Source organism: Morone saxatilis, unplaced genomic scaffold (genome assembly GCF_004916995.1).
Source record: "Morone saxatilis isolate NCDOM2014 unplaced genomic scaffold, NCSU_SB_2.0 Contig3, whole genome shotgun sequence".
Classification (NCBI taxonomy): domain Eukaryota; kingdom Metazoa; phylum Chordata; class Actinopteri; family Moronidae; genus Morone; species Morone saxatilis.
In genome coordinates this window covers 5,806,221-5,829,948 of record NW_023339873.1, presented here as the reverse complement: position 1 = coordinate 5,829,948, position 23,728 = coordinate 5,806,221, and the positions used below count along the sequence as shown (strand labels likewise).

The window sequence follows — 23,728 nt, the reverse complement described above, 5'->3', positions numbered from 1 at the left end:
ATATAGGGTGGGTATAAGAGTCAGGTTATGAGTCAGTCTATTTTAGAACTGTTAAATGACACAGCAGCAGAAAATAGTAATAAAAGAGGCAACGTCTAGAATAAAAATGTATATTGTCTTTTTCCCCAAGTAATTCAACTCCTGCACACCTAGAGAATAATAAACACATTTGTTTAGAAGTTAAAAGCCGTGGTAATCAATGTTTCCATATTAACCACAAAACACCTGACTTCTTGCATGTGAAAAGGGTCACTCGTAATGACAAACCCACAGATAATTATCACCCAACCCTGCAGTTTCCCCTCAGTGTCTTTCAACTGAATTGTTCAGTTTTCCAGTCCAAAACTTGACTGTCTCACTGCTCTCATAAAAAACCTCTAAAACCCTACTGTACACTGCCTGCCCAGCACCACACAGACAACTAGCGACGTGCTGGAGAACATGGAGAACAGCCTTTTGGAGCAAATTTTTCTCCGCAGTTGGTGTGGACCAAACCAGAGCTAAAAGGGGAGTAAATGTTTGTATGTTTGTCATCAGGTGGACAGAAACACAATGTTGCTCCGTGTCTCCTTGATGTGGAAATGGGCAACTGTTTGCGAACATGTCAGCCGTAATAACTTTATAAGGTGATAATATGTCACTGTTGTGTTTACAGCTTGTTTCTGTTGCCCCCATGTGGCCAATAAAGCCGTTATTGCAGGTTAAATCATACTCTAATCATCACACATATTTTAGCAGTATAATATAATATACTGTAGAAGAGAATATTTGGTTTGAACATAACAGCTATAAACCTGAACATTTTGGATATTAATAGTTTGCTATGCTGATATAAAACAAAATAACAGAAAAATGTGGTTTGTTGATGAAAATATGTTGTATATGAATATAATTCTTTGGAGAAAATAAACATTTAGAGAGATGTAGCTGCAGGCTTCTGCACTTTACTTGTACTTGTATTTAATCTTCAGTGAAATAGACCAGTTAATCCTATGTGTCTTTACTGTTGACAGTTTGAGTTATCTGGTTTATGCCCTGACAAGGAAACCAGCCCCCGTGTTTTGAAGGTCTGTAGGTCATAAAACTCAGCAAAAATTCTCTGAAATGATTTATCTCTTATTTGTCTTCTTCCCACACGGCAAAAAGCACATAATTTCAGGTAGCACAATTGTAGGAAACAAAAAGGGGTTACATCCAGGAGAGTTAGCTCTGTGTCAGGACAAAGACTCATCTGACTTGAGTTATTCTACTTCTTGTGATTTACGGTACACTGAACCGTGGCCTCTTGAGTGGACTCGTGATGACTGTAAGAGAGCTGAGTGAGAGTCGTAGCTGCGTCACATGGTGCTTCCTCTGGCCAGGGGGTCAGGTCTGAGGAGGTCTGAGGAGGTCTGAGGAGGTGGAAAGGGGTCGCTGGGCAGGAAGACCGCAAGCTGGGGAAGACGGAGGCAATATCACAGCTGGACGTCTCTGATGCTTTTATACTCCTGGTGCTTTATCTCCGTGTTTCCTGGCTGTTTGTTTTGCTGGTGACCGTACTAAAGCTTGAAACAATGGCTTTAATCATGACGTTTACAGTGTTGTTGTTGCCTGCTGTTTGGCATCTTGCTCAACCTCCCTGGGGTCGTTTTCCTCTTCTGGTCTGTGGTCATATCTGTATGAGTGTTTGAATGCCTCTTTATCTTTTTTTTATCTCTTTCAGGATGGCTCGGTGGGAACCCTTGATGACCTGGCTCAGGAGTATTCTCAGTATTACGGCACCTCCCTCAGTGACGTGTGTGAAAGGATGGAGGAGCTACGGAAACGCAAAGTAGTGCAAGATGCAGAGATGGTAAACAGTCTTATCAGTCTTTTTCTTGTCAGTAAAGACCTTGTCTCATCAAAAAAGAAATCTAATATCTCAGCACAAAATTATTGTTTTTTTTTCTGCTGCCATCCTGCTAATTTACCACGCTGTCATTTAAAGGAATATTTAGACATTTCAAGACATATGCTTATTCACTTTCCTGCTGAGAGTTAGATCAGAAGATTGACATTAGCTTAGCATAAAGACTGGAAACAGGAGGAAACAGCTAGTTAAAGGTAAAACTTACTCATGAACATGTTATATTTGTTTAAATCTACTACAAGAAGTTTTTAACCGGTTATTAAACAGTCTGAATTTAATACTGATGCCTCTGTATGCCCTACATAAACAAAAAGACCATCAGCGAGAGGATTGGCTATTTCTATACAGTTATTCTTTATGCCTGACCAGATTCGCTCAGATTCCCCTTGAAATCAATTAAATGAGGCAGTAGAAACGGTGGTGGTGTTGATTAGTTATGTTTTGACTATTGACTTTTAACCTTAGGTAACCTACAATCTGCTTTTGTAATACAGATGAAAACATGCATTTTAGCCCAATTTTTTGACCTTGCGAATATAAAAAAAATAATGAAAAATCCTAAAATTTCAAATTGAATATTTTCTCAAAATCGGCTCATGAAACTCAGATGTGTTCAAACACCTTTAAGTATTGAGGAAATGACATAGGTCATAACCGGTGACGCATAGCTGTTGACCAGCGATCCCACAATGTGAGCTGGCCGATTTAGTTAGCTGAATATTATATCTATTTCTGTGTTATGATGACACTGTAATTTACTCCTCCACTTCCCCTGCCTGTGTGTTTCAGGGAAAGGTTGACTCAGTGGCCACATCACTGCATCTCCGCTCTCAGATTCAGGTGAGTGTCCGGCTCTGAGTGTGTCAGACCCCAGGAGAAGGCAACTTCCTCCCGTGTTCGTCAGCTGACAGATTGATAAGAGGCCTTGGAATTGCAATGTCATGATTATCTCGAGCAGAACCAAAGCAGGAGACTAAAAAGTAGCATTTGACTCATTGTGATGCAGGGAGCTGGCCTTGAGACTGTCCTCCAGTGTCTGTAAAATATGGTAAAATGTGACCATGTGGCACATGTGGGTTTTGTTGCCACCAAATTACAAGACATATCTTAATTTATAATCAAACACCTCAAATTCATCTTTTGTTACCCCTTATTTACAGTTAATTTAGTCTGTAGAAGATACTATAAGATATTGTTTCTGCTTTCCTTTGAAGGAAAATTACATATTTTATTTACCTTTTAAAAATGGTTGATGTTAAAACTCCCTTTTTCATCTCCTTAAGGAATCCCTTGGACTCAGCAGTACCACCTCCACTCCAGAGACTGAGAGAAGGTAAAAAGAAATATATCACAATAATGACTAATTTTTAAAAGAAAGTTGTAAATCCTCAACTTTAGGATTTTAATCTATCTTCACTAGAAAGGCATGCTTTAGTGGGGGGAGGTGCTGGGGTGAGGCATCAGTGAGAATAGGGACACGTGATTAAAGGACAATTATAAGCACCAAGAAATACCCTAATAGATCATAATAGATATAGTGCTGGGACTGTTTGTCCAGATGATATCTAGTGTAGTTGGCTTTAAAGATTACATTGTTGTCATTTTATATATGTCACATCACTTTAGGAAGCTGAACTGTGATTCCTCGTCCTGTTTTATCTCTGTGTGCCTCTAGTACCTTTCCTCCACTTCCCGCTGCCCTCCAGTCACATTTATGAAGCTTTGCCATGTCACCTTCTAACTTCCTTCCTTCCCTCCATTGTTTCTTTTGAGGGATTTCAAAGATTAGTCATATTTTGTCATTGGGAAGCTAAATATGATGAAGGAATTGGGTGATGACTAATGATAAAGCATATTGGTTTGATTGAGCTTGTTGAGGAGTCAGGGGAGAAATATCCAATATGGAGCAATATCCATATTTTTAAGGATTTTATTTTAATAACAAACAGGCCTGTGTTATTCAGAAACTAGACAGGAACACAGCGGTCAAGATTCACAGGAAATGTACACTGCCCTCTAGTGGGAGAAGCACATAATAATGCTGGTGGAAGCTGATGGTTACCAGTATAATTAACAAGTTATGATGACTAACACCATTATTTTTACACCAATGTTTTTGAGCCCTTATCTCTAATTGATATCAGTTTTGATTACTTTTTACTTCCTGTTCTGGGTATTTTTCTTATGATGACCCCCCCCCCTTTAAATCAAGATTGAACTTGTTTATCCACATTGGCACATTTCTTATCATGGTGCACTGGGAACTGCCCTTCAACATTGTTACTGTTAATAACTGCTACAGAAATACATTTTAGATTATTCACTTTCATGCCAAGATTTTTCAAATATTTCCTGTCTCCCTCATTCCTTTTACTGTAGAATTTGAAAGAGGGAAAACAGTGCTGATGTCTCACTCTGTAACCCTGAATAGAGTATCATGGTTTAATGCTGGCTTCTTGAACTGTGTGGCTTGGTATATAATTGTTCTCTCATATGTTTCATGGTCCACATTGAAAATGAAACCTGTGTGGGTTTTTTTGACAACCAACACTTGCACATTTTACACTCCTGTAGATTTTTGTTAAAGATTTTATTATGCACAAGATATATTCTGGCTATGTCTTTATGTAAACCAGAGTAATTACATTTTCTGGGCAAAGCAGGTCTTTTCAGTGTCAAGAAAATCAAATAAATGACTTGCCTTTAAAAGAAATATTAAGATATGAAACAATGTCTGATCTGTTTGCAAACTCGTACACTGACCCAGCACCAGCAGCAAGTGTCAACGGAGAGAGAGCGAGAGATAGAGAGAGAGAGAGAAGTTATAAACAACAAGCAGCCCAGAGAGATGAAGAGTGCGAGACAGACAGACAGACAGACAGAGAGAGAAAGAGGGAGGGTGAAAGTGTGCAGGGAATGCGGAGGCCACGTTAGAGCTGCTTTGCTGGCTGCTGCTGCTGCTGCTGCAAAACCCTGACTGGACATGAAAAAGACTCTATTGTTCCTGCGATGGCCGTAGAGCACTGACCTCTGTTCATCAGCCAACAGCAGCCAGTCTTTTTCATCTGTTTTCACTACTTTGATTTCTCTTCACTATGATGCTAGTGTCATGAGGAACAGTACACGTTTGTGATTTTTTTTTTTTTTTTTAATCTGACGCAAGTCGAGAGGAAAGAAAGATATGTTAAGAGAGATGGTGGGATAACTGGGAAAATGAAGAAAATAACTTTGGACAACAGGTACTTTTCTGTTCAGGGCTTTGATTCCTTATTTGAACTCTTGAAATGAAATCATTATTGTGTTCTGATTTTTAGGTTTCCTGTGCACAAATCTAGCTCTGATGATGGATCAGGAGGTAAGTTAAAATGTTATTAATCTTAAATACATGCATCATTCAGTTAATGTACAATCAGATTGGTATCAAGCCTTTTTTACACTAAAATAAGCCTACAGAACAGCAACTTCTTTTGCGTTTATTAGTGGTTGAAGGTGTTTTTAATCTTCCTTGACAGTAGTAATAACAATGCGGAGTAGATCTTTTTACATACTAAAAATTGCCTCTATGTTTTAATTTTGAGAATATTGTAAATTAAGACATAACTACATACATACTAAATACTTTGTTGTTTGTTGATTTAGTGCAGGTGCTAGAGTTATTTCTTGTTTACCTATATTATGGATATTTTTGTTTAGTTTTGAGTTGATGCTGTTTTAGACATGTTTTTTCCCTCTGCACGAAATTAAACTGAATTGCTGTACTGTAAAGGAAAATGGGACGGAAAGAGAAGGAGCAAGTCTATTTGGCAGAGTTTTCGAAAGTCACAGAAAGGAGTGATGCGTCAGATTTCAAAAGGTATGTTTAGACAATGAAAAAAAGGGAATTATTTGTATCTAAGACGTTTATAATCACATCTTTTGGTATTTGACAGGATTTGTCTTCATGAAATTAAAACAGTCAGTGTTTAGTCTTGTCAGCTGACATTTCTTCTTTTTTTCCTGACAGGTGATGACGTCGGTTTTGTGGCCAGTGAAATCACCATGAGTGACGAAGAGCGTATCCAGCTGATGATGATGGTGAAGGAGAATATGATCTCTATAGAGGAAGCCCTCGCACGGGTATGATGTCAAGCATCCCAAGATTCTCCACTTTACTGTCATGTGAAAGCCACACCTTCTGTGTTTTTATCCTTTGGTTTAACTTTAAGAAAATATTTTTGTTGTTGTCATTGACTAAATGGGTCAAGTATCCAGTTGAACCAAGACTTTTAGACCTGAACACTAAGTTGTTGTTGCAAAAAGTTATTATTAAATTGTAGCCAAATCTGTGAGCAAACCTGAATGCATTAAAAAAGCACACGACTCATGGTCAAAGCATGGTTTGAAGAAAAGAATGCTGTTTTAATGGTTCCCTTTATGTGTGCAGTTCAAGGATAAATAACACATGGGCTGGTAGATTAATGTACTCTGCATCATGCACTAACAGGGTCATCTTTTGTTGCAGCTGAAGGAGTTTGAGACACAAAACAGACAGACGTGCAGGTCCAACCCCACTGAATGGACCGACCCCTCCAGTCCCACCACAAATGAGTTGTTCAGCTGCAACGTAAGTCCTTAACACCCAGTCTGAGGGCATCTTAGTGGCTTTTTAATGCTGAATCACAACTTCAGGCAGCGTGTTGTGCATGAGGGCCTCAGATCTACCAGTGCCAAGGCTGCTGAGCTGTTGACAGTGCCTCTCTCTTTCCCTCTGTCCCTGTCCCACCGATGAACCGGGGCCCCTCTAAAGCCCAGGCTCAGGGCCTTCTCCCAACTGCAGGGCACTGGGCGGACTTCTATTCATCGCTGTCAAAGCGCTAACCCCCTATTGTGCTGTAGTGAGCGGGTGGATTCAGCACAGGGCCCTGTTATGCAGGCAACAGCTCTTTTATGCATGGGTGGGGTGATTAGGGGGCTCAGGTTCAGGGCACATTTTTCAGATTCGTCTGGATGGCCTGACTATTTCTCTTTGCTGTGTGTGTTCTCCTTTCACTTTTTCCTTGTGTGATGTGTGTGATGATCGCACATACTGTGTGTTGACTCCCTTCTTGTTTTTTTAATTAGAGATCTCTGCTTACATTGAATTTCTGTGACATTAACTGCAAATCTGCTTTCATTTTTACTTCTGTGTGAATGTGAATTCGGGGGAATGTACATACCGCTCGTGTTTTGGTCAGCAGATGAAACCTCAATACATGCCTTCAGATATACAACTGACATTTTCACTCACCAATATTTCATATGGTGATTTCCAAGCAGCTCTGTTTTCATTTTCCCACGTATAGAAAGCCTTTTGTAGTCTGTTGTGATGCAGAGCATAAGGGACAGCTGTTTGTGTGGGCCTCAGTATCAGCACTGTGGTTTCCTACCACATATTATAAAAAGCTACCTAGTTTCTAGTTAGTTTCTACAGCAGGTACTTGCAGCAGCATCTGCAACATGTATGTGGCTTACATACCTTTTTCATTCCATACAAAATACTAGAAATGAAGAACAATTATTAGAATTGACCTTATAGTTTGTAAGCTCACGTATTACATCTAAAGACATCAAAAGTGTCAGTGTCAAGTAATATCTCCTTTTATACCAAAATATTAAGCCTTACAACTGGTAACAGTGTGCTGTCGTAGACACATAGTGTTATTTTACCATAACTGCAAAGCTCTGTGGTAAGATTAAATGTTTTCTATAAATAAAAATCCCACTGGTCTCTCCCATCAGCCTGGTGACCTGTCAGACAATGAACAAGAGGAATCTGTGACGTTCAGGAGACTCCATAAACTGGTCAACTCAACACGGAAGGTGAAGAAGAAGCTGATCAAGATTGATGAGTCCAAGAGGCCTGGACCAGAGGGTACTAAAACCACTATCAGACGTAAACCCCTTGTAGTAGCCATTATAGTTTCATCAAGTCTTTGTAGAAACTCCTGAATTGTCTACCTCTTTACTGTCCTACTATGTCATCCTGCCTGATTAAAGAGAAATTGCGGTTTTTATGCAGGTAAAATATCGTTGGTATGTTGTTCTACATTCAGCCAAGTTATAAAAACCAGCAGGTGTTTAAAGTAAGAACATACTGAGGATAAAGAGGAAATGGCGCACCTGGGACACCACAATGCTGAATGTGACGCAAAGTCTAGACAGAATATCAGTAATTGTGCTGGATCTAATTACTGTTTGGCGTAGCATATTTACTGCAATAACAGTATTTATCATGTGTTTTCACTAGTTGTCTAGTCTGTGAATATATGTTTTGAAGAACACCCTTTTCTAACTTTTTTCCAACATGTGTTTTGTCCCAGCATGTTTACATTGCAATTTGAAGGCCAAAACATAAAAGTAATCCATGGTGGGCCTGTAGATTCTGTGCAGCCTCTGAAACAGCGTGTATACTAAAAAAAAAACATTCAAATGTTTTAGATAATGTTTGAACTGGCAGCTTTCCATCAAGGTAGTTTGCACTTTTTACATGAAGAATTATTAAGTTAATGCATAGAAATTGTAAACAAAGCAATTTCATTTCAGATTTTACAGAACTGATCCGCAGTGGATAGCATGGCTAGCTGATACCTGATATTTAATATTTAATAATAATAAGTCCAATCTAAAACTTGAGGAGTTTATTACATTTAACTTGTATTTTTACCTCCCTCCATTCTCCTCTTTTTACCCTCTAGAGACCCTAAACATAGATGGTCTTTCCTGTGGCGATGCGAGCGCCTCCCTGTACTCAGGTGTGCAGAAGAAGCCTGCTGTTTGCCCCGTGGACTCCCTGTCTTCAGCTCTGAGGGAACAGCTCACCAACGACAGGGACTCTGACAGCCTGACCACCTCCCCCTCCTCCAGCAGCCTGGACACCTGCAGCAGCCAGAAGATCTTCCAGGCCTTCAGCAAGTCCAGTGGGAGCCCCGTTCATCAGGAGACGACTGTAGCAGGGGAGGTGAGGGAGGCAGGTGAAGACAGCGGCTCCTCCTTTTCCGAAATGGAGGGTTGCAATGATGAGGAACGCAAAATCGCTCGCTCGGTGACCGACGGAGAGCTCCGTCATCGGATCCTCAACCCACTCAGCCACCACGGGGTGAGTACAGAGGAGCTCTTGTTGAGAGATTTGGCTACTGTACTGAATTAATACTTTTCACATTTGGGCTGTAAAGTGTCAATTCCATGGTTGAACAATAACTAACTCATTTTGATTAGTATTCTACTTTGAAAATATAGCTTGAGATTGATATTAACTGTAACGCCATAACCAGCTCACTGAAGGCCCTGCACACAGCTCCACACGCTGATCATACATAATATGCTCTCTTATTCTTTTTATTTTAAAGTGGTCCTTCCTGCTCAGGCTCTATTTTTTTGTTCCTGCAAACGTCTCACACTCATTACATCAATTCCAAACCAAACTGACTGTGGGCACAGTTCAAGTACCAGAATCAATGCCTCTTAAATGTAAATACAGTCCAAACCAATTTTAGATTCAGTAATAAGTGACCACCTCAGTAAATAATCATCCAGTACATTTTGTATCACAGTCAATCATTTTCTTCCACAAATCGCTCCGTGGCTTTGAGGAAAGTTTTGTATTTTCCCATCATGGGATCTGTGGTGAGCTGGCCCACTGCAAAAACAATAAAAAAATAACACAGTCAAAAAAGGAAGGCACCAACTTCACCTACATCTCATGAATGTCCTGTTTTTTTGTTTGTTTATGTTTTTTTCCTCAGAGAGCTTGTAGCTTTGGAGGATTTGACCTTACCAACCGTTCAGTGCACGCAGCCATTTCTGACAATGCTAACACTGTATGTAACTGTCATTCTTCCTGAATTTCCACAGACTAAATCAATAGTTAAACTTGTTTGCTTATTTGCCTTTTTTCTCCTTTTCGTGTGTGTGTATGTAAATCAGAATAAAGACGGAGATGGTGTGAGAGATCCCATTAAGTCTCCACCAACATCTCGTATTTCCCTGGGCAAAAAAGTCAAGTCTGTGAGAGAAACTATGAGAAAACACATATCCAAGAGATACCACTGTTCTCTCTCTGAACAGGTATGTACAGTCAGTATAGTATATTACAGTACAGAATCAGTGTTACTGCTGTAGATTGCATAGATAATGTTGACAAGATTTCGAGGCATAGGTAATAATTGTTTTCTCCTCTGCGTCCTAGTCAAGCCCAGACCGCATATCCAGCTGTCCTCACTCGCCCCAGACAGACTCCGACTCTTTGGAGAAACCCAAACTGAAGCCAGGAGGGTCTGTGGAAAGCCTGCGGAGTTCCCTCAGCGGACAAAGTTCCATGAGTATGTCTGCCAGATCTGGGTGTACTTGCAAATAATTCTCAGTGTTTGTTTTAACTTGGCCTTGGAACACCAGATGTATGGTGTTTATCAGGTAAGGTGTTTCAAGGACGCCTTTGAGATAGTCTAAACTTTCTGTTCTCACTCTATTTGTCTGCGTGGAACACCATGTCACATCTGGCTCTCCAGTCAGATTAAAAAACACATTCAAAATATTTTTCCAAATCCTAACAGACCCATGCAGTCTTGTGGTCTTGGAGTGGCTAATTTGTCTTTTTGTGGTTTGTGTAGGTGGTCAGACGGTGGGCACCACTGACTCGTCCAACAGCAACAGAGAGAGCGTGAAGTCTGAGGACGGGGAGGAGGATGAGCTGCCTTACCGCGGACCCTTCTGTGGACGCGCTCTAGTTCATACTGACTTCACCCCCAGTCCTTACGACACTGACTCCCTCAAACTGAAGGTATGCCCACGTTAACGATCCAGTGAATCACACAATACGTAGAGATGAGCTGATACCTCTAACAAACTTAAGCTCCTTTTGTCTCTTCTTGCAGAGTGGAGACGTCATCGATATAATTAGTAAGCCTCCGATGGGTACGTGGATGGGGATGCTCAACGGTAAAGTCGGCACCTTCAAGTTCATTTATGTGGATGTCCTGAATGAAGAGGAGGTGAAACCCAAAAAGACACGCAGGAGGAGGAAGGCCCGGCAACCCAAACCCACCTCTGTAGAGGAGCTCCTTGATCGCATCAACCTCAAAGTACTAAACATACTACATTATAAAAATCTATGGCTCAAACAAAGGCATAACTTTGACTTTGGTAACCAAAACCAGTACTGGGATTTTCATTGTTTAAAAGACGTATTATTTGTAAGATTTTTAGATAAAAAGAATACCAGTGAGTGAAGTGTTAAAATTTGTTTTGCTATATTTAAAGAACTAGGTTTTAATTTGTTGAAAATACGCTTCTTCAATTTCTTGCCAAGAGTTAAAAGAGAAGATCAATACCACTCTCATGTCTGTATTTTATATACAAAGCTATAATCTGGAGATGTTTAGCTACCTTAGTTTAGCATAAAGATTGGAAACGGGGAGAGACGTCTCGCCATTCTTTGTCCAAAGGTTAAAAAAAATCCACTGACAATCACTTCTAAAGCTCAGTAATGAACACGTTAAATCTCGTGTACAAAAACCAAAAATAAATTGTGGTTTTATGGGGGATTATGGATTTATTAGATTATGTTATTATATAGATTATGGAATTATAGATTTCTCATCCAGGTGCTAAGATAATCATTTACTGACTCTAGCCTCATATTACTGTGCAGGTGTTTGAGCAGTATTGAGCTCTCTGCACAAAAGTGTTGTTGAATGTTGAATTATTCCTTTAAAAATAAAGATTTTAGAACATTTGTAATTTGAAAAAATGGATAAAAATAACAGTTACAACAGGGTTTGGAAACCTCTAACATGCTTATTTCATATTTTAAGTCAAGGTACTTTTGAGCAGTTCTGAACTTATTCAAATTGTGCATGCTCTAATGAACTCCTTCTATAGATTTTTATTGATCTGATGTCTATTCTAACCACTCCACAGGAGCATCTTCCCACCTTCCTTTTTAACGGCTATGAGGATCTGGACACATTCAAGTTGCTAGAGGAAGAGGACCTCGACGAGCTGAACATCACAGACGCCCAGCACAGAGCCGTGCTGCTCACCGCTGTGGAGCTACTGCTAGAGTATGATGGTGGGTTAGGTAATCAGTGCAATATCTTAACTGTGTGTGGAAAAACACGTAAATACATGCAGAGACACATTTGCCAAATTTCATAATATTTACACAAGGTTAAAATATATTGAATATCTACTACACTGTCTTATTGAATAAAGGTTAAAATTGTTTTTGAATGATTTTTACTTTAAGTTATTTCCAGTCCATAATTTTAAAGATCTGGTAATACGTCAACCCCTGCTGGCTTTAAAAGCAACCCCTACACACAGAACATCCATAGTTCCCCCTGCAGTCTTTATTGAGAACATAAGATGTGACTGTCTGCCCCCTGTTGGTGGCGTTGTGCCTTGCAGGAAGCAGCGACCCAGAGCGAGGCAGTGGGTCCGGAGGCTCGCAGGAGAAGCTGCTCCTGGACAGGCGTGGCCTCGCGGGAGACTCCCCGCGGGACTCCGGCTGCTACGAGAGTAACGAGAACCTGGAGAACGGTAATGACAGCCTGAGTCGCCTGTGAACACTGTCCTCCTCTTCTGCCCTCTTCTGCCTCATCCTTCACTAGAAAGACTCGTCTGGTCTTCAGTCCTTCTTGATGCTCGAGCATTCCAAGCCACCAAATTCAGTTTTCATGCTCTTCTGGAAAGACTCTGCTATCGTCACATTTATTCTGGTGCTCTGTTTTTTTTTTTTTTTTCCAAGCATCTTCTTCTTCTTCTTCTTCAAGTCATATTTTCATCTGTTTCTGCATCAATCAAACTGTTTTGCAGTCCCGTCTTTGTCTAGTCAGTGCTTTTGAGAATTGACATTACTTGCCCTTCTTTACAAGCATCATTTTCTAAATGGTATAACACAAAGTTATCTGTTATTATGGGACTAGAAAGTTCACTTAAATCATGTTAAACTGAGCAGTGACCTCTAAAGACATTTTTCACATGTGGAGCCGCTTGTAGGTCTACTCACAAATAGATCTGCAGTTGTGAGTTGTGTGGTGGTTTTTGCGTTTGCTGAAATGGTGACTGTTGAACCGACGTGTGATTAGATTTAAATAGTTTTTAAAAAAACTTTCTCAGTATTTGCAGTACATATTTACTGTGAACGCTTGCTTTATTAATAGCTATATCATTCTTATTCTGGTTATTTGGTTCGGCTTAAGTCTTAAAAAAAAAAAGTCTAAACATTGTCAAAATGCAAAGAGTTGTGTTTACTGTAAATGAGGGTTCTTGTGAATGTCAAAAGGTCAAGGGGTTAGGGAACTTTGTCAGATCAGCCACGCTTGTACAGTGTATTTCTCTCAAGATTTTGCTGTTTGTGTGTATATTTTTTTAGTCCAGTAAAATATAACGTTGCACAATATTTTATCATGTGCCTGAAAACTGCATAATGCAGATTAATTAAAATATTTACTAAATACTATAATTATACTTGTTAAAATATGGCATTTTGTATAACTGTAAATGCACTAAAATGCAGACTTAGGACAACCTTTAAAATGGTTCAACACATTTAAACTTCTGACAGAAGTGTGGCAGGTTGAAGGTCTGACGTCTCAGCATTTTCTGAAGTGTGCTTCTGTCATGGTTGAGCGTGAGGAATAAATTGCTCCATGCTTTACCAAGACTTGACTGCTTGCTTCCCTTCTTTCATTCATCATTTATTTTTTAGCGCACATTTAGATTTTGTTTTCAACTTGTCTTTTTCTCGGCCATCCTTTCACAATAGCCACTATTTTCCAACACTGAGTGCTCTGCTGTTGTTCTGTTTAAGTCAAATACATGTCCCAGCTGACCGACACCTGCATGATCTGCACACACTTCACTTGTTTATTTCAGGAAGGGATAAAAAGACATCTTCATGCTTGAGCAGGTCCTCCTCTGGTTTTGAGTCAAGCTACCTGCCGTCCCCAGAGTACCCTGCCCTTCCACAGACCCTGACCTCCACCAGCTCCAGTAAGACTTCGCTCCAAAGTAAACCAGCAAACCTGCACTGTGTGTTACCGTTACTGAGAAGCCCCAAGAACAGCTTAACTCTCCCAAGCCCAGCAAAAGGTCACGTTCCCAGTGGAGCCATTGCTAGGAGCCAGAGCTGCATGGAGCTGAGAAGAGATCCAGCACTAGGGCTGCTGAGGCGGAGCTGCTCCCTGACTGTCCTCCACAAAGACCAGAAGAGACAACTCATTGATCCTAAAAACTGGAATCTGACCCCCAGCGTCAAGACTGAGAGCACGCAGCATGCAGTAAATCCTCAAAAACATTGTGAGGTTGTGTCTCCGTCCTCTCAGCCTCCAACCGCATCATACAAGGCTGTCTGCAGCACTTTAAACACAGACACAGTAAATGTGTTTGCCCCTAAACAAACAGCAACAACACAAAGTACACACCTTCAGCCGCCACCCACAGTTCCAGCAAGAATGTCCAATCATCCTTTAGTTACACCTTCCTCACCAAGCCCACGCCAAGAGGTCTTACCAACAGAGACTGCCTGTTTGTTCAACAACATAGATCACATGTTGTCAGTGGATAAAATAAGTCGTTCAGTTTCAGCCAATTCCGAAGCCCGTCGGCTGAAAATGCAAAAAAATAAAAAGAAATCAGTAAGCTCAGCAAATCTTGGTTCCCTGATAGAAGAAAGAATGTAACTGCAGTAATTTCTGACAAGGTATTATCCTCAAAAGTACGGTGAACTGTCGCTTTACAGATGTTAATTTAAAGGATTTCTGAAAACATAAGCATGGATTTGTAGTGGACATCTGAGGACATCTGAAGTTTAGACAGTGTTCAGTTATGTCTATTCAGCTAACGTACCTATTTACACCCTGCTAAGTCTGTTTATAGTATGGTCGAAAGGAAATACCCCAGTCTCTGTTTCAGTTGTTCTCCATTCAGCTGAATCCTGTCTGACCAACAGTTACACAAGCAGGATTGCTTATCCCACATCAAACAAAGGCTTCATTAATAGATTTAACTGTTTTTATGTGTATATATGTATGTATATGTCTTCATTACGGTATTTTTTGACAACAGGCCTTTTTCACTAAAGACATTTTGATATGTTACAGTAGGAAAGCACATGTGTAATGATGGCTGAATAACATTTAGCTGCTTCAGTTTAAGAGTGACATGCCTTAAGTTTTAAAACCAGCCACCGGAGATTTGACAAGCCTAGTTGGACGCAACGCCATCGGCCTGCTTCAGTCGAGCTGAGACAACCAGTTCACACCTTTGACAACTCGAAAAAAGATTTTTTATATCAGCATAATCTAACTGCAAGTAGTGATAGCAATTATCAATTTTATGTAAAGTGTTGAATAAGTTTAGCATTTTAGAAGTTGAAAAATAATATTCCAACCCAGCAAGCATTTCTCTGTGTAAACATACATTGTTTATTTCACATCAGTTTCATATCAGTAAATTATGTACAGTATTTTCCTGTTCATTAATTTAATTAATAAAGGTTTCTTTTTTATATACATTACAAAAGCTAACAAGGCTGTTAATCACTGTTTTAGCCTCACATCAATAAATCTTGGTATGTTAGCATGAAGTTCATCTCTGACAGCAGATCTCTGTACTCAAAGGCAACTATTATTGGCACCAAAAGCAGTAGGAAAAGCAGTATTTATTCAATATGTCAAATAGTTGTTCACCAGTAAATTAAATTACAATTATTAAATTGTTTTGATTTGTTATCGATCAGAGATGAAATCTATCTGCCAGTGTGTCTTATGATTTATAGGCGAGTGTTATCGACCAGGATTCAGTGGCAGACTAATGTTCACACTGCAAGCTTTAGTGCTCAATTCTGATTTTGTTTTGTTTTGTTTGGCTGTTCACATTATTTTTTGAATGCAGCCCATATCCGATTCCAGTGTGTACAGGTCACGGTCCTGAAATGTACCAGCATGACAAACAGAACGACAAGTTTCATAAATCCTGATATGACTGTTCTCACTGAGGTCACAATCACACCTGTATCTGATTTGGACCAAATATGAAAAGGTGTCCCGTATCTGAATTGAAAGGATCAGATTCCATGTGATTTGTACTGTTCATACTGTCATTAAAAAATCAGGACTATGTCACACACAAAACTTTGGCTTGCAGTGTGAACTTTATAGTTTAGACTGGAGCTGCTTTTCATGAAGGCACTGCCTGACCATCCCCAGTGCGTCCAGGGCGGTACCCCAGGCGAGGGTGACTCCCCAGCCTCCGTGGCCATAGTTGTGGACCACAGGCACCCTGCGACCCTGCAGCTGCACTAGCTCCCTCTCCACCCTCGGGTTCCTCCTGCTGGGCCGCAGACCGACCCACTCGCTGAGAACTTTGGCTTTGGTGAGCGACGGCTCCAGCCTGCTGCAGCGCACCAGGATGCTCTGCGTGTCTTCTTCGTCCACCTGCAGACGCCAGTCCTCCTCCTGCCTCGTGCCGCCTACGGTGACGCTGTGTATGCCGGGGTAGATGTAGGTCTTTCCGTCTCCATCTCTGATGAAGTGCTGCAGCCAGGGGGCGTCCACCTTGAGGACCTGGCCTCTGACCGGGTACACCATGTTGTCACCCACCAGCATTTTGGAGCCCAGACCAGAGCAGTTGACAATGATATCGTAGCTGTGGCTCAGTTCCTGAAGATTATTGATCTTCCTCTGTTCTACTTTTCCTCCAGCTTTTCTGAACCTGAATAACAACATTAAGTCTGGTCAAACTCTTGTTTTCACATCTTCCTCAGTGGAACCAAAGCATAAATTAAACTGTAACTACCATTAAATGTTTTAAGTTTGTTGGAAAAATGTGCAGAAAAATAATAATGACCTAACACCTTTGACACGTCAATGAGAGCTTATTATAGAGGACAAACCTCTTCTCGAGCCACGGCAGGTAGCTGGAACATTCACATTTTATGGTGGTGAACGCGTGGCCAAACTTGTGATCCGGAAACCTTTTCAATTCAGCCTCAGTCATGTATCGAAAGCCAATCACAGACTCGGACCAGAAGGGCTTCTTATCGGCTGGAACCTCTTTGAAAATTTGCCAGCTGGAAAAACATCAAAACGATGATCACTGGATGCAAAGAGATCTGTTTTAATAGTGACCGGCTGAGTATTTGCCCCTTTTTATAGCCACGACTGCTCTGAGTGAAGTGGAGGATATTTGTCAATGGTTTATGGTCCCTAGAGGCGCAAAGGGTTTAATTGAGTATATAACAATTCCTACCCAGAGCTCAGCATTACTCCAGCTTCCGGTGAGTGTTGGGATTGAGCAATGGCCAACAGGTGATCAAAGCTGTCCTTGAACCAGCGTTTTTGTCTTTCCAAGGGAATATCTGATAGAGAAATGCGGTAAAATAAAACATTTTTCCACATGCATGTACATATAAAGGGTGGGGATAGATGATGAATTTATATTCATTAGAAATAATGTTCACCCTGGTAAAACTGTATTGACTGCACAACAATTTAAAATATCAGTCAGTCAGTGTAATTCATTTTCTGAGCGAGAGGTTGTTGCATACCTGGAAACTTTGCAGCAAACAGGATCCCAGCAGCTCCATCACTGGTGGTTTCTGGACTGAACTTGTCAGCCAGCAGAGTGATGGAGCAGAGAGGAAGAGTCTCAGCGATGCAGACGGCAGTAGAGAGGCCGATCACGCCCGCTCCAACCACTACAACCCTGACACTTTTCATCCTGCCCGGGCCCTGCCTCTCAACCTGCAGGTGAACTGGAAGAGAGAATTGTGTCAAATGCTGCTGGATTGCCGCAAGGCGACTTTTATTATGACCGGCTCTAAAGAAAAGTTAATCCACAACTACTAACCTATTTGCAGCACTGATAGCCTTTTTTGCCCAGTTAACAATGTCTGTTATGTAATGCATTATTACAATGAAGTAGGCTTTGTGCCACTGATCCTTGGACTGTGGGGTCAGGTTAGATGTTAAGGTCCAGTGTTTGTTTGTCTTTGTTGTAAAATTGTGTAAAATGTTGATTCTATTTAACAATAGAATAAAGCACTGAGGACCGCATTGACTTTTTTTGACCATTTGTACTATTTTCTCCTCCTCAGTGTTACAGTCTTTTAGAAGTGTGTAAGCCACGAGGCCAGTGGTGAAAGAAGTACTTATACGATATGTAACTAGAAGTATTCATACAACAGTGGGAAAACATTTAATTACTAGCAAAAGTCATGCATTTAAAGTTTAAATATGCAAAAGTAATATCGGCTAAATTTACCCAAAGTATCAAAAGCAAAAGTATTCAGCAGCATGGCCTGTGTGTTTTTATATATTATTAAATCCTTCATACTGATGCATAAATATATAAATAAATAATAAATGTTGTAGCTGCTAGTGGGGCTAATTTTAACTACTTCATAAACTGTTGGGCAGTTTAATCTGTACCAATGAATTATATTTTATAAAGTGAACACGAAAAATACCATATTTGCCTCTATAGCTTTGCTACAATTAAAGCAGCATAAAAATAGAAATACTCAATATATATAATGTATATATGCATTATATATAAATGTCTTCACCTGCCTGTATCTCTTGCTCAGAGGCCTGTCGGTAAACGTCTACTCATAAACACACGGTTTAATCTCCCCCATACTCGCTTCTTCTGCCATAGAGGACGTGCAGGTCCTAAAGAAAGTCTCCTTAAAAAGGACAACGATTATTTAAATAAACAAAATTCCAATAGAAGAAAAAAATGTCTGCATGTTTGCACTGATAATTTCTTTAAACTAACGTGTTTCTGAACATTATAAACAAAAATCGGTCGCTAAAAGCCGGTTTCGGGCAGTGAACTAACACTAGATCTATAAAACATGCGGCTGTGTGACACAGCTGGAGCTCGCGTCATCCACAGTACGTGTAGCTCAGCTGTGCGAGGATCTCGTCAGAACCGTCAACTCTCGCGATAAGTCGTTCCCATTCTCGCCCTCCCGTCCAGCGATAGTAGAAGGTAAGGTCCTAAAAGCTCACTACGTTAAATTACACCGGTGGTTTGAGCTGCAAACATAAACACTACTCACATGTAGTTAGTTTAACACAGGGTTTCAGTCGCACACTGGTTTCTGCTGGTTGTGGCCTGTTTTCTAGCCAGCGGCTGATGCATTGTTTGAGACGATGTGAGTTAGCTCGTTTGCTAAGCTTCAGGTTGCAGGAGGTTCCTCTGTTGTTGTGAGATTAATAGTTAAGTTAGGTGAACTTTGTATGAATGTGGTCGACACTGACTGTAGGAAAACTAAGGAGATTAATGCGTTAAATTGTGTAAATAAAATCTGTGTACGGTTGGAAGCGCTAGTACTCAAAGTGTTAATTGATTATCAAAATGATCTGGCTGATCAATCGATTAACCGATTGCCCTGTTATTTAATAGGAGAAAACACTCCAGTAAACAGTTTTACAAAGTGTGAGGATTCCTTTTTTTATTTTCTTACATTATATGTTTGGGTTTTTGGATCATTATAAGACATCACAGTATTTTCATTATCAATTAATCTGTCTTTTTGATTAATTAAGTGATTATTTAGTGTATAAACTGTGAGAAGATAGTGAAAAAAGTGTCACAAAATAAATCACAATTTAACAAATTGCTTGTTTTGTGCAACCAACAGTATAAAACCCACAAATATTCACTTTACAGTCATACAAAACACAGAAAGGGTTAGAGATTTGTGGTCATATTGATTTAAAACGATAAACAGATTATAACAATTGTTTATATGATTAGTGTTCTGTTGACTGACTAAACAGATTAATTGACCAATCACTGCAGCACATCTACAGATTGAGGTACTGAAAATAGTCATTAGTTCCAGCCCTAAAACAAGATGATCTTTGTATTTCCCAGCTTTTCTTTTGAAAGACACTGCATTGATTAGGTATTAAAGTTTGTAAATTGAAATACACACTTAAAATACATCCTACATTGTGTTTCTTTATCTCAGTCTTATGCACTGTTCTGTCTGTTTTGATATAAAGTTGCTTTTCACTGCCTGCAGGAACAGAAGTGGTTGCTTTGAGATGTCTCAGAAGGCAACGACCAGGACTTCATCGCTCATGGCCCTTCATTCAGATTCACATAAGCAGAGCATCCTGAGCAAATTCGACAAGCTCAGGAAAAGGCACTTACTGTGCGACATCACTCTTGTCGTGGAAGACGTGCACTTCAAGGCGCACAAAGCCCTGCTGGCAGCAAGCAGCGAGTACTTCTCCCTCATGTTCACGGCAGAGGATCAGCCTCAACCCACCTACCGGCTGGATGGTATGGCGGCGAAGATGTTTGCCGCAGTGCTGGAGTTCATCTACAGCGCTCGGGTGTCTGTGGAGGAGAACGCCACAGAGCAGCTTCTGGCCACGGCTCGACTCATGGAGGTCAGTGACCTTGTCAAGGTGCTCACTGAGCTCACACGCTCTGCTGCAGCGGTTAAAGAGGCAGAGGCAGAATTAGCAGAGGCGCCGGATCTGTCCAAACGCAAAAGAGGACGGCCAAAGAAAGACCTGGATGTCCCTGTAACCCAGCCGGAGGAGAGTAGTGCCCCGTGTGAGAGCTCAGACGAGGGGCAGGATAGAGATATGAACTGTGGTGATGCAGCACGTGAGTCACGACCTAAAGATGATGCGGATTACAACCCGGGAGCCCACCGACAGAGCAAACGCAGAATCAGGCCACCGGTAAAATACAAGAGCTTCACGGTGGTCAGCGACACGGCGGGGAGCAAAGAGCCTGGGAAGAGAGGCAGGAAGAGGAAATACCCCAACACTGAGGCCCGATGTGAGGACTGTGGCAAAGTATTCAAAAACCACCTCTTTTTAAAGATTCACCAAAGAACTCATACAGGTAATCTTCAACGGCTTATTCCCCCCAGAATGAAACCAGAATGATCCTTTAACATAGAAGGCCGAGGTGCTGATGAGAAAGCTCTCCGTGAACAGTAAATGTCTGCAACTTGTGTTTTATAGATTGTTGGAAAATGGCGTGCTCAATTAGGACTGATTAGGGTTTAATTAACACTCACACAGCGTCCATCACAGATGTTTGATTCTGTTAGGAAAAGGGGNNGGGGGGGGGGGGGGGAATGTCTGAACATCTGTCTCTCAACAAATGAACCTCGCTGTTGCTACTCTGCAGGTGATATCGTACCTGTTCACTTCACTGTCATCATTTTCCCCCAGGAGAGAAGCCTTTTCAGTGCCTGGTTTGTGGAAAGGGTTTTACCCAGAAGCACGCGCTGCTGTCTCACCAGCGCATGCACACAGGAGAAAAGCCGTTTGTTTGTACCATCTGCTCCAAAGCGCTCTCCACCAAACACACCCTGCAAGAGCACATGAACCTCCATGAAGGTGGGTTCATCCTGTTAGCTCTTCATTCACTATTCTTGGGCTTAAACTGTGTGCATTTTATTTATTTTCCTATCTTTAATGCATCCATCATAAATGGAAAAGGTGTATTTTTTTTATTGTAGTTGGGGGTGTATTTGGTCGTCTTTTGAGAAAACTGCATTCTGGTGACTCTATCAAATAGTTACTCTGCTATAATTTATGCCTCTTTACCTGCATCCTTAGGAGAGAAACCCTTTAGCTGTGACAAATGTGTAAAGACCTTCACTCAGAAGAGGCAACTTAAAAGCCATTACAGAGTTCATACAGGTAAGAGTCACATCACTCAGACAACAGGAGCTTAATTTGAATGCAGTCACTCCAAAAGGCTGAATAATGTGTTCTTTATTCTTTTTTAATTAAAGGCAAATTGTTACCAGAATGCGCTCAGTGTCATCACAAGTTTTTGGACACGGCTCAGCTGAAAAAGCACCTGAGAACTCACACAGGTAAATTCAGACAAGGCTTAAACAGCTCTGTAAATAATTTCTGAGCTATAAAAGGTCCAGTGTGTAACATATTCATAGGTATGTTTTCGTTAGTGTATAATCTGAATACAGGAATTGTGTTTTTGTTATCTTAGAATGAGCCTTCTATGTCTACGTGTTTACTTCATGTTTCTACAGTAGCCCAGAAGAGACAAACACTGGCTCTAGATAGGGGAGCTTCACGGTCACTGTAGTTTCTCCAAGGAGCTTGGAAGGGGAGGGAATTTCCATCTGCAACTACACTGCTAAATGCCACTAAATCCTCCACGCTGGACCTTTTTTAAAACTATTATTACTGTGTAACTTATGAAACACTTGCTGCTGTCGGCTGATGACATTAATAATATCCCTACAGGTGAGAAGCCTTTTACCTGTGAGATTTGTGGAAAGTGTTTCACAGCCAAGAGCACACTGCAGACTCATATCAGAATCCACAAGTGAGAAATATATATATGTATATTTTGATCCATTGTTAGTATAAAAACAGTGATAACAGTTGTTTTACAATCCAAAACAAACATCAAAATGTCCTTTTGCAGAGGTGAGAAGCCATATGAGTGCAACTTGTGCAACAAATCATTCTCCGACCCCAGTGCGAGAAGACGACACGTCACCTCTCACTCGGGGAAGAAACCCTTCACCTGCTCCTTCTGCAGCCTGTCGTTCACCCGCATGGACAATCTGAGAACACACACCAAATCCCACAACAAGGAAAGAGCTGCAGCAACAGAAGCCTCGTCCGACGCGGCGGTCTCGAACGCCGCGGCACCACCGGAGGAGGTGCGTAACATCCTCCACCTGCAGGACTACCAGCTGCCTTCCAGCTCTGAACAGGAGATCCAGCTGGTGGTGACGGGAGATGTTAACTTTGTGCCGGCTCAGGACCAGGAGATCAGCATCATCACCACAGAGGGAGAGACGACAGAATCGGCCCACTCCAGACTCACCCTCCTCACCCAGTCGTCAGGAAACGTGCAGAACGTGGCTCTGGTCACGCAGGGCGCCGTGGTGGACCCGAGCCGTCAGATTCAGACTGTCAGTACGCTGGAGAGCCAGATGACGCAGCAGCCCGAGCAGATGCATGTTATCACTCTGAGTAAAGAGGCAATGGAGCATCTACAGGCCCACCACGGTCCCCCGCAGCCCCTTCAGATAGCACAGCGACCCGTCCAGCAGCTGCAGGTGATGGCCCAGCCCATCCAGCAGCTGGCTGTGGCTCAGGAGAGCTCGCAGGGGCAGGTGAGCAGGGAGCCACACAGCCAGGCCATCCACATCAGCAGCCAGAGCAGCCAGCCCATCTCCATCAGCCAGACCAGCGAGCAGATCTCCAGCCACCACATCCAGGGACAGACGTTTCAGATCCAGGCAGGGACCGTCTCCTACCTGTACACCACCGGGCTGCCGCAGGAGAGCTGAGTGTTTCCCGGATCCAAACTCAAACTGCTGCTACAGTGCACATTAATAATGGATGAATAAAACTATTATATATTATTATACATGTCCTATCATAATGGAGTACGAATATTTTAACTTACTTATTTAGTTTTACTGCAAATTTTTATTTTCTTACATTAATAGTCTAAGTGGGGCCTTCTTTTTTTAACTAGTTAAAGGTGTTGTTTTCTTCTGGAAAACTAAGATTTGAGTCTCTTACTAAATAGCAATACATTTCACAAACATGTTCTTGCAACTACTGCAAGATAAATAATATGCAGCAGCAGCAATAAGAAGCCAATAATTATAGATATTGGTTACAGAGTTACAAAAACATGATAACGATATTATATTGCCTAATATTCATGTTTTACATACCAGTAAACACATTCACAAATATTTTTGATGAGGATCCTTTAAATTTGTTTTTGTTTTAAGAACCGTTACCGAGATATGAACTAAGTGGACCATTTTACAGTTAAAAA

The 23,728-nt window shown here is 41.1% G+C and overlaps 3 protein-coding genes across 6 annotated transcripts in view; 2 read left to right on the top strand and 1 right to left on the bottom strand.

Annotated features, from left to right (window-relative positions):
• The window catches only part of sash1b (SAM and SH3 domain containing 1b), a 48,261-nt gene extending 33,015 nt beyond the window's left edge, over positions 1-15,246 (top strand). For 2 of the 3 annotated variants that reach the window (XM_035673777.1, XM_035673779.1), the window contains exons 2-18: positions 1,703-1,831; positions 2,678-2,728; positions 3,172-3,221; positions 5,203-5,243; positions 5,655-5,741; positions 5,892-6,004; positions 6,390-6,491; positions 7,646-7,778; positions 8,602-9,002; positions 9,649-9,723; positions 9,830-9,970; positions 10,092-10,224; positions 10,513-10,682; positions 10,777-10,983; positions 11,822-11,972; positions 12,311-12,442; positions 13,781-15,246. In XM_035673777.1, the coding sequence (XP_035529670.1) occupies positions 1,703-1,831; positions 2,678-2,728; positions 3,172-3,221; positions 5,203-5,243; positions 5,655-5,741; positions 5,892-6,004; positions 6,390-6,491; positions 7,646-7,778; positions 8,602-9,002; positions 9,649-9,723; positions 9,830-9,970; positions 10,092-10,224; positions 10,513-10,682; positions 10,777-10,983; positions 11,822-11,972; positions 12,311-12,442; positions 13,781-14,586 (2,922 nt within the window). In that variant the 3' untranslated portion in view covers positions 14,587-15,246. The remainder of the gene's footprint in view (positions 1-1,702; positions 1,832-2,677; positions 2,729-3,171; positions 3,222-5,202; positions 5,244-5,654; positions 5,742-5,891; positions 6,005-6,389; positions 6,492-7,645; positions 7,779-8,601; positions 9,003-9,648; positions 9,724-9,829; positions 9,971-10,091; positions 10,225-10,512; positions 10,683-10,776; positions 10,984-11,821; positions 11,973-12,310; positions 12,443-13,780) is intronic. The other variant, XM_035673778.1, reaches the window with a different exon arrangement.
• A 64-nt stretch (positions 15,247-15,310) lies between these two features.
• On the bottom strand, positions 15,311-18,778 carry ddo (D-aspartate oxidase). 2 transcript variants are annotated; one of them, XM_035673783.1, is made up of 5 exons: positions 18,474-18,778; positions 17,454-17,660; positions 17,156-17,264; positions 16,800-16,976; positions 15,311-16,618 (listed from the first exon to the last, which is right to left on the bottom strand). In XM_035673783.1, exons 2-5 carry the CDS (start codon positions 17,623-17,625, stop codon positions 16,060-16,062), a joined length of 1,017 nt encoding a protein of 338 aa, XP_035529676.1. In that variant the 5' UTR covers positions 17,626-17,660; positions 18,474-18,778; the 3' UTR covers positions 15,311-16,059. The 2 variants fall into 2 exon arrangements, with proteins under 2 accessions (XP_035529676.1, XP_035529675.1); XM_035673782.1 differs by having other exon boundaries at positions 18,478-18,778.
• Positions 18,779-18,832: 54 nt separating this feature from the next.
• Positions 18,833-23,305, top strand: zbtb24 (zinc finger and BTB domain containing 24). The gene is made up of 7 exons (XM_035673780.1): positions 18,833-18,901; positions 19,944-20,782; positions 21,118-21,285; positions 21,508-21,591; positions 21,687-21,770; positions 22,165-22,246; positions 22,349-23,305. Exons 2-7 carry the CDS (start codon positions 19,966-19,968, stop codon positions 23,223-23,225), a joined length of 2,112 nt encoding a protein of 703 aa, XP_035529673.1. The 5' UTR covers positions 18,833-18,901; positions 19,944-19,965; the 3' UTR covers positions 23,226-23,305.
• The last annotated feature ends 423 nt before the right edge of the window (positions 23,306-23,728 follow it).

What these genes read in the sequence shown, in the direction of transcription:
- ddo (XM_035673783.1), bottom strand. Translation starts at nt 17,625, where the DNA reads ATGAAAAGTGTCAGGGTTGTAGTGGTTGGAGCGGGCGTGATCGGCCTC. An exon ending in GTTTGCTGCAAAGTTTCCAG is followed by an intron (nt 17,265 to 17,453) that starts GTATGCAACAAC and finishes TTTCTCTATCAG; the next exon opens with ATATTCCCTTGGAAAGACAA. An exon ending in GGAGTAATGCTGAGCTCTGG is followed by an intron (nt 16,977 to 17,155) that starts GTAGGAATTGTT and finishes ATGTTTTTCCAG; the next exon opens with CTGGCAAATTTTCAAAGAGG.
- zbtb24 (XM_035673780.1), top strand. Translation starts at nt 19,966, where the DNA reads ATGTCTCAGAAGGCAACGACCAGGACTTCATCGCTCATGGCCCTTCAT. An exon ending in CCATTACAGAGTTCATACAG is followed by an intron (nt 21,592 to 21,686) that starts GTAAGAGTCACA and finishes TTTTAATTAAAG; the next exon opens with GCAAATTGTTACCAGAATGC. An exon ending in ACTCATATCAGAATCCACAA is followed by an intron (nt 22,247 to 22,348) that starts GTGAGAAATATA and finishes GTCCTTTTGCAG; the next exon opens with AGGTGAGAAGCCATATGAGT.